The 10,649-nt window shown below is 34.5% G+C and overlaps 1 protein-coding gene across 1 annotated transcript; it reads left to right on the top strand.

Annotated features, from left to right (window-relative positions):
• Positions 1 to 3,371: 3,371 nt before the first annotated feature.
• LOC133783625 (germacrene-A synthase-like) lies at positions 3,372 to 9,643 on the top strand. Its single transcript, XM_062223274.1, has 3 exons — positions 3,372 to 3,657; positions 6,750 to 7,270; positions 9,188 to 9,643. The coding sequence occupies exons 1-3, from the start codon at positions 3,372 to 3,374 to the stop codon at positions 9,641 to 9,643; spliced, it is 1,263 nt and encodes a 420-aa protein (XP_062079258.1).
• The last annotated feature ends 1,006 nt before the right edge of the window (positions 9,644 to 10,649 follow it).

The raw sequence follows: 10,649 nt of genomic DNA on the forward strand, positions 1-10,649 counted from the left end.
TCGAGATTATTAAAACACATAGGACCCCCTTCTTCTTCTTCCCTTCAGACGTGAGAAACACCCACTCTCTCTCGCTAAAATCCCCCCATTTTTTTCCTTTGCCTTCTCTCTAAAAAATCTCTAAACTTTCACTAAAAAATCAACCCAAATTAGTGACTCACATTTCAGATTGGGGAGGATTGGTATCACATTTCAAAATTTTTAAAATTTTTTTGTATGAATTTTAAAATTTTTTTGTATCAATTTGAATTCGAAATTGAGTCGTGACTTTAATTGTTTATAGGGATTTTATTGCCCTTCGGTGTTTACAAAAGACAAAGGACAACTCTATTGGTAATAATTTTTTGTTTTTTTGTTTTTTTTTGGTTTCTCCATTTTTTGTTTACTTTTTTTCTTCCATAATTTTGGGTGTAGCTGCTGAAGGCACGACTCCGACACCTCTCCGGCGGCGTCTCCAGAATTGTCTCCGCTCCTCCATAGTTGGTGGTTCCGTGTGCTAGCTTCCACAGCCCCTAGGTATATATATATATATTATTTTTTTGCTGAATATATATTTATTTTGTTAATTAAATAGAAATCAGATTTTAGTTTAGTTAGAATGTGAGTGTTAATTTTTGGGAGATAAAAGTTACAAGAAATGTCAATATTAGGGGTGGACACATTAGATGTGGATTCATCTAATAAGAGGGATATTAGTAGCGGACCCAACAGTCTACCGCTAATAAAGTGTTTTTTATTTAAAAAAATCATTTGTGACACAATAGAAACTATCCACCGCTGATAATGAAGAGGGAAAGGGCAGGAATTTTCCCGGGCTTCTATTTGAATAGGTATTAGCGGCGGACCCACACATTATTAGTGGCGAACTGCCCGCCGCTAATACATAATAGCGGCGGGTACCACACATTATTAGCTGCGGACTGCTCGTGGCTAATAATGTGTAATTATGAACGCTTTTTTTAATACTGGTGGGAACCCATTATTAGCAGCGAGAGTCCACTGCTAATAATGGGCAATTTTGACCGTTTTTTATTACTGGCGGAAAAGCATTATTAGCGGCGAACACCCGCTACTAATAATCTCCTATATAAAAGCTCACCGCGCTCCTTTCTTCGTCTCTCTATCTTCTCCATCCACGACCCTCCGCCCCTACCCGAGCCCCTCCACAACCATACCATCTCATGGGTAAATGCTTCTATTTGAGTTGAAACGGAGCCTTAAGTCCACCTTTTAAAATTTTCAACTTTTCGATGGCAATTTTTGTAATTTTTTCACTAATATTCGTACATCTCTCAGTATTTTGGTTGTATCTCCCTCTACACACCTCAAAATTGCTGGAAATTTTATACGTAGAAGCCTAAGACATAGGGCTACAACTTTCGTGCCCATTACCCTCGCAGTTTCCATAGTATTCATTTTCAAAATATTTCTCGAATTCATAGTATATAAATCGAATTTTTCTGAAATGGGTACCTCTATAGTAAATTGGAGATTCCACTAATTTTTTTTGTAAAGTATTACGCTCGTGTGCTACTTGGTCGATATTTTTCCCCACAATATCTCACGGGTAAATGCTTCTATTTGAGTTAAAACGAATCCTTAACTCCACATTTTAATAATGACATTACGTAACCATTTTTTAAAAATAAAAATAAGCATTAATCTTGAATATTAATCAAATAGTTTAAGTAATAAATTCTAAAGTAATTAAATAACTTTTAACCTAATATTAGAAAATTTGTGAAAATGAATAAAACATTTAAATAATCTTAGAAAACAAAATTTAAACATAATCTTAATAATTATCAAAATTGCATTAATTGTAAATGATTAACCATTTATTGTAATTAAAATAAAAATTAATATTTGAGTTAGAAAAAAAAATGTCAAATTTGTATAATTTTAATAATATTTACACTTAAATATATTACGGTCTGATATTATAAACAACATAATTAACTTCAAAGAGCATAAGACATTATAAAAAAATATTTAATTTTATTTGTTTTTCTTTGGTAATAGGAAATTATTACCAAAGATAATTTTTTATTTTGTTATTGTTCATCACAAGAAGCCTTAGACCCGTTCGGAGATGGTGAGTTATTGAGAAGACTCATAAATTTTCCTCTCTCTAAATTGTTCAATTAAGACAGTTTGTGATTACTGTATACCTAGTGTGATTTGCTACTCATTTATTGTTTCATTTGTAAAGATTTCAGTATGCATTTCTTTTGTTCTCTTAAGTGGCCAGACTGTCTTCAGAAAGTGTCGAGGCCATCAGATGGGTTACGACCGTATACTTACCACGAGGGACGGTACACATCCATCGTCGGTATAGGCAGAGCCATAAACAAACTGGCGAGGGTTTCTGCCGACGACTTAACATCGGTATATACCGATAATAAGTTGTCCGTATAACTGTACCGACAACAGATACAATACCGTCGGTAGAAAGTGGACTTCTACCGACAAAGTTCTACCAATCGACAACATTTTACCGACAACATATTGTCGGAAAATCATCTACTGACGATACTTTGTGTTCTACCGGCGACATTTGTAGTCGGTAGAAACCATCTTTTTTGTAGTGATGATGAGGAGGAAGAAATTAAAAATCCATCAAGGTTTTGCTAGAATTTGGGTTCATTTTAAGCCTTAAAATATACATATATATATATATGTATATATTTATATCTATGCATGTACCTTTATTTTCAGATTATAAAGAATTTGTGACTTTTTTTAAAGGCCTCTAGATTACCTAACTATAATAAGTTAATAATTTAATTTCAAAGTGAGAAATTAGTAGAAGTGGTCCTTTGTTAATGAGGTACTACAACGTTGGAGGCTCTTTCAATAAATGCATTGTTAGGCGAACCCTATGCTATTGAATCAATTCATGGTTACTTACCAAGCCTACGTACTTACACATAGACTTCTTTCTTCTTCTTCTTCTTTTTTTTTTTATCTTTATTTTATATATAAATGTCATTTTCCAACATTTGGTTCATCAATAATTTTCCTTCATATATTTTCTTAAGCAAGCGAAGCCAAATCACAAATCATGTCCACTCAAATCTTAGCATCATCATCTCAAAATGAAAAAATACATAAAATTCTTCGGCCAACAAAAAAACTTCAACCATCTGTATGGGGTGAGCGATTCTTACATTACAATATTTCAGAACAAGAATTGGTAAGTAATATTATTCTAATCGATCTATTCTATAATAGAGTATATAATAAAAGTATATGATTATATTGATTTTTTTTTATTTTTGAGTGAATGTGCCTGCAAAACTTAATTTGTTAGCTTATATTTATTTAAATATATAATCATGAAGATATATATATTGATTGTATTCTATGCAATGTCTCAGCGTTATAAACAACAGGAAGTTGAGGAGCTAAAAGCAGTGGTAAAAAAAGAAATATTTGGAGAATCTGCATATGATGTTTCTCATCAATTGAAGTTAATCAACGTCGTCGAACGTTTAGGATTGTCCTATCATTTTGAAAGTGAAATAGAAAATGAGCTAGAACGCATTTATAATAAAAGTATTGATCAAAATTACATTTTGAAAGATGAGAATTTACATGATGCTTCCCTTCGGTTTAGACTTCTACGACAACATGGATTTAGGGTTTCTTCTGCAGGTAAGTATATAAAACAATGATATATATATATATATATTTAGGACAATTCTCCTATAAGGTTCCATTTTACGCCCTACCAGTGGGGCTCTTCAGTGTTCTCGACATGTGAACAGTTTTCGGCGCGATTTTTTTTGTGTGACCATATATACTTTAGCTGTTTAGAGCATCCTGCAAATTTTCAGAAAATTCTGAATATTTTACAGTACCGAAAACTAGGTTCAAAATGTTGATTTCCACGCGCATAAAAAATTAGTCACGTGTGCAACATGTTTGAACCTAGTTTTCAGTACTCTAAATTATTCAGAATTTTCTAAAAATCGTGTTGATACTCTAAACAGCTACAATATATACTGTCATAAAAAAAATCGCGCCAAAAACTGTTCAAAGGTCGAGAACACTGAGAGCTCCACCGTCAAGGCTTAAAGCGGAGCCCCTATAGGAGAATTGTCCTATATATATATGGTGTTTCAATGGTAGGGGCTAGAAAAAGAGGTGCACCGGTGCACCTCTTTTGTGTTCTCCTATGTGAACAATTTTCGACGCGATTTTTTTAATGACTGTATATATTGTAGTTATATATTTATAACATCGTGCAAAATTTTCAGAAAATTTCGAATGATTTACAATATTGAAAATTAGGTTTGAACGTACTATTTTCCACGCACATAAAAAAAAATTAGTCACGTGTACGACTTGTTTGAACCTTGTTTTCGGCACAGTAAATTATTCAGAATTTCTGAAATTTTGTAGGATAATCTAAATAACTAGAATAAACAAGATTATAAAAAAAAATAACGCCGAAAACTATTCACGATAGAAAACACAAAAAAGGTCCACCGGCACGCCTCTTTTTTAGACCCTACAAAAAAAAAATCCAATATATATGTGTGTTTTGAAAAATGCAATATATAGCATTCCAAATACTATTGACACCTTGTATGATACTCTGTGTGGAGACCATTTTGTAATATATATATATATATATGTATATAAAAAGGTCATTTGGCACAATGAAATTTAAAATTGTTGTTACAACCCAACTATTCTAGACCTTAGACCATTAATAACTACTTTACTAATTTTAAGAAAACGTACATATGAAATAACCATAACATTATTTAAAAACTGTAAAGTAAAGGTTAAATACATAAAAATTCATTTAGGATATGAGATATTGTTTTGAAAATAAAACAAAACATAACTTAAATAAATTGGTAACAAAATTAAGTGCGGAAAAATAATACATAGAAATCATAACTAAAAGACTAAAAAAAACTTCATCCTCTAATCGAACGCTCAGTCCATCGATTCTATCCTGCCTCAATACACATCCCCAAGCTGCCAAGAATCTTTCCGCCGCCATAACTATTTTCCTGCATATATAAAACATAAAAGAATGAGCCTAATGCCCAGCAAGGAAAATCTAACACATAATTCATATACATAAAATTCATAACGTAGCATATAATAAAACATATCATAAACATATGTCACACATACTATAATGGCCATTATTACTTGGGGTCCCATAACTAAACAAGTCATATGCTCATTAGATTTGTGGGGCTTTCTAGCTAAGCAAGTCATATGCCCATAAATTTATTGGGGCTTGTTAGTGTATAGGTCATATGCCAAAGTCTACAAACATACATAACACACAAATCATAAGTTAACATAACACATAAATCATAAGATAACATATGGCATAACACATAATATCCTATCCTATTTTCCTTACCAATATACCGGGATGATGAGAACAAAGTCGGGATTTCGGAACACTCCTAAAAACCATAATATAGAGGTGAGTATTCTAAAAGAAATCGATGAATGAACTAAAAACCACCGAGAATATTCTTACCGACAAGAAACCTCAAGTTCGAAGAACTTAGATGCCTAACCAAGAATAGAGAAGACTGAGTTAGGACTATAAAACTAATGAAACAATACTGAAAAGAACTAAGAATAGGAATACCTTTGAAATTGCTATGATCAAACTACACCTCGAAACCGAAATACACACTATGAACCTTACTTCCTAAGTATTTATTAAGCTTATAATGATTAAGCTTATAACCCCAACCCAAGTGTTTATCACTCTATAGTCTCATTTGCACTTGGAAGGCTCTGATCAATGCTTGAAGAATGAATGAAAAGGCTTGGTGCTAGGTCCTATTTATAGAGTTCTAGGAATAAAAATCTTCTTTTTGGCTTTGAATAAAAATAATAAATTAAATTGAAAATATTTCAATATCCTTCAGCCAAAGGCTTAGCAATTGGTCAAATTGTTCAGAGAGATTTAATGATTCAAAGCTTGATTTTTAAAACAAAAATAATAAAAACAAATAGAATCCTAACTTCTAACTCCCTAAATCTCGTAACTCTAAACTCCCCTGCAGTAAAATAAACATATTTGGAGCTTTATGACTCCGATTTAGACTCTCTTTATACCGTTAGAAAGATAATTAAATTATCTACAACTTTCGATAAATACTATTTTTCAAAATTCATAACATAACTAGGTAAAAAATAGGTCGGAAGTTACAGTACTCTAAAGTTACGAAAAATCTATTTAATTATCTAAATAACACAAATAAATAAAATTGTGATAAATGTCATACTCCTAACAGATTCTGGTGAAGACAAGTCTTATATTTCCCTTATTTTATCATTAAAATAATAATTTCTTAATAATCATGCATATGACAAATGACATAATCCTATTGACTCTATCTAAACCTTAGGAATAACCATGCTCATGACAAGTGTCATATTCTTATTAGCTCTATCTAAACCTTAGGTTATAATAATTATCATATTAATAACCAGCAATATTAATCAAACCTTATGTTATAATTAATATTCTTAAATTATATGTTAAACTTATAAAATCCATAACTATTGCTAGGAGTTTCCAACTAAGTCCCGGCTTGAACCAAAATCCACAGTCATAAAAATACTACTACTATTACTATTATATTACTATCTAACTAGCTACGTAAAGTTTTTGGACTCTACATTTCATCACTTATTTTGTTCTTGATTTAATATACGAGTACTATTCTGTATATGGATTATGTATATGCACGCAGATATATTTGAAAAGTTTAAAGATGAGGATGGAAACTTTAAAGAATGCTTGGTATCCGATACCATTGGTTTGCTTAGCTTATATGAGGCCTCACATTTGAGCTGTGTTGGGGAAAATATATTAGATAAAGCCCTTGCTTTGACGACCACACATCTAACTGAGTTCTTGGCAAATAAAAATGAACATGATGATCCATTATCGAAAGAAATATCCCAAGCTTTAGAGAGACCCTTGAGAAAGAGCCTTGAAACGCTGGCTACTAGGCATTTCATTTCAATATATGAAAATGAGACCTCCCATAACAAAGTATTGCTACAACTTGCAAAGTTAGATTTCAATCTATTACAATCAATGAACAAAAAGGAGCTTAGTGAAATCTCCAGGTATATAAACACACACAAACACACACACAAATCTATTCATGACCAAATAAGATTGGCTAAAGCGGAGTTAGAAAAGGTAGAATTGGATACCCCAAATGATTTTAAACGGGAGCTTCAGGCTAGGAAAAACATAAATGAGGTACTGCAAAGAGAGGAGATTTTCTGGAAAAAGAAATTAAGGATAAAATGGTTAAGAGAAGGGGACAGAAGAACGAAATTTTTCCATGCATCGACCATTATAAGAAGATGAAGGAACTATTTTTCTACTCTGAAATTGCCCGAAGGCACTTGGACATATGGTAGAGAATCTATAGGCAAACTATTCTTGGAAGGTTTCAAAAAATAGTTTATGGCGGTTAGAACAACCTTCTCGAATGGCCTCGATGGACTCTTAGAAAGCTCCATCTCAGAACAATAAAATGAAGCTTTATGTCTCAATCTGGAGGCTACCGAGATTGAAGAGGACCTAAACCAGATCGATCCGGATAAGGCTCCAGGATCGGATGGATTCCCAGGTTCGTTTTATAAGCTTCATTGGGAAATCATCAAGACAGATGTTGTAGCTATGGTCAAATGTTTCTTTGAGCAAGCGAGAACGTCACATTTTCTTAATAGAGCGAATATAGTCCTGATTCCCAAAAAGGAAAATGCAGGGGTCATCAATGATTATAGACCCATTGCCCTATGCGACGTTGCTTACAAAATAATCTAAAAAATCATTGCTAACAGACTAAGGCCCCAATCCTCCCAGAAATTATATCCCCAATGCAAACAACATTTGTAAGAGGCCGCACCATCCAAGACAACACAATGTTGGTTGAAGAAATTCATCATTCAATGAATCAAAAGAGAGGAAAAGGGGGATATATGAGTATCAAGATAGATATGGAAAAGGCCTTTGACAGACTCAATTGGGGTTTTTTGAAAGAAGCGCTCAGTGTTTTGGGTTTGCACCAAGATTCATCGAATGGATAAGTCTATGCATATCTACCTCTCATTTTACTTTATTGCAAAATGGAGCTCCGTGTGGTTCTTTATGGCCAACTCGTGGAATTAGACAGGGCGATCCTTTATCCCCTGCCTTGTTTATCACGGCGGCTGAGGTACTTTCCAGACTCATCAGCAAAAGCAAAACGCAAGGCCTCATCAAGGGTATTAAGATCTCGAGAATGGCCCCCACAATCTCACATTTAATGTTTGCTGACAATATTATGTTGTTTGGTCAAGCTACACCACTCGAAGTAAGTGGTCTGCAATTCTGTCTTAATACCTACTGTCAGTGGTCGGGATAGAAAGTCAATGTAACAAAATCAAAAGTTCATTTTTCATACAATGTTTCAGGAACAAAAGCTATTGAGTTAACAAACCTTTTGGGAATGCCCCGGGCTAAAAAAGAAACCAGAAATTTGGGCATGCCTTTCGTTCATTCCAGAGCTAAAGCTAGAGATCTATACTTCATTCTCTAATAGGTTTCAACTAGAATCCAAGGGTGGAAATCAAAACTCTTGTCTAAAGCATGAAGAACAACGCTCGTACAAGTAGTAGGACCTTCACTGGTCTCTTATTCAGCAGCCTCGGCACCTATTCCTAGTTTTACTTCAGATCAAATTGTCAGATTGCTCCGTAATTTCTGGTGGGGCCACACTGAGTTCAAGAGGAAGTTACACACAATAGCTTGGGATCATATGTGCAAACCTAAACTCAAAGAGGGTCTAGGATTTCGACCAACTAGATACCTTAATGAGGCCTTTATGGAAAAAAGAGGATGATAATTAATTACAGGAAAGCAAGGACTGTGGCACAATCTTATGCACAAAAATACATCCAGAGCAACAATTTTAAGGATCTAACACCAAAGAACTCAAACTCAACAATTTGGAAGGGAGTGCTCAAACGAAGGAACTTGTTATGCAAGGGTCTCCTCAGGAAAATTTGAAATGGAAATGCTACATCAATCTGGTATGATAACTGGGTGCTTGGACCAAATCCCTGACCAACCCCTCTAAAAGATACCTCTTTCGGAGTTTGCTGGGTCAGTGCCTTTATATTCAATTAGAAATGGAACATCCAAATGCTAAAGGAATGGTTCCAACCCCAAGATGTCCAAAGAATTATCAAGATCAAACTACCATCATACAATGTGGATGATTGTTGGATTTGGAACAATGACTCTCAGGGGACCTTTACCATTAGATCTGCAATCAACAACAGATCAATGAACGAAGAGGAGCAGAATTCAGACATATGGAAAATTATCTGGAAAGTCAAAATCCATTCCCGTCATAAGATCCTATGGTGGCAAATCTGCAACGATGCCTTATCGACGAAAGACAAACTTTTTCAGATTACAATCAGTGAAGATCCAAACTGCGTGATATGTAACACCGAGAGGGGATCAACTTTCCACCTGTTTTGGCAATGCCAAATTGTGTCGAGATTGTGGTTTGGCACTATGGGAGGTATTAAGACAGATGAATTTCATTTCCAAAACTGGGAGGAGTGGTTCCATTAGTTCTTCCTAAACCGAAATCTGCCGATAGAACTTCAATAGGATGAGTTCTTCAACTCAGCATCCATATTGATTGACCACATCTGGAAAGAGAGCAGCAAGATCTATCATGGAAATCAACCTACTCCTTTGGACACCCAGTGCGACATGGTGAATAACATAAAAGAGGAGTGGAAAGAAGAGTTCAGGATAGGTATTAACCGCTCTGTGAGGGAACTCACTCCCAAAGATTGGATTAGTTATTACTCAGATGCGGCCCTTAGTGACAATGGCGCCTTCATTGCAATAATCAGTACAGATTGCCTCCAAGAGAATATAGTGGCTAAAACTTGGAGCATCGACGCAGCAGAACCTATGATTGCAGAGGCCCTTGCGGTGATCCAAGCAGCTAAGGGGGCCCAAAAGAGGGGGGAGAAGCAAGTCTTATTCCATTGTGACAATATCTGGGTAGTTGATACTTTTAATCTAGCAGATAGATTCCAATCCAAATGGCTGGAAGATCTATGTCAGGAATTCATATCATTGACTACCCATTTTGACCAATGGAAGCTTACTAAAATCTCAAGAATTCTCAACTTTGAAGCCCATAACGCTGTAAAGTACGCAGCTATCAACAATCTCCAATAGGAGACAAACATCTTGAGTTGCAACACTAATATTTTGCAGGAGTCTAACAGGGATTTGCATATTAGAATTAATACCAGGAGTGTCTGAACCTAGTTTATGTTTTGGTTAGCTTAGAGTGTTTTAGATAATTCTTTTGTGTTTTTTTAGTCGCCCCCCAGTTGGGAAGCTTTGTGTTATTAATTTGTTTCCATTTCCTTTGGTCTTTTCAGCGCCTCCCTATCGCTTTCTTTGGCAGCTGATGCCGTTTTGTTAGTTTGCTATTTTTCTTGTTTGTTCTCCCTTTCATGGGCCGAGCAAAAAAAAAAGTAGACTACTTTCTTTGCTCTCTTTTGTACTTTCTATTTAATTTTGTGACAAATGTCATTTTTTAAAGTATGTTTAT

This window comes from Humulus lupulus, chromosome 6 (genome assembly GCF_963169125.1).
Source record: "Humulus lupulus chromosome 6, drHumLupu1.1, whole genome shotgun sequence".
Taxonomy (NCBI): Eukaryota; Viridiplantae; Streptophyta; class Magnoliopsida; order Rosales; family Cannabaceae; genus Humulus; species Humulus lupulus.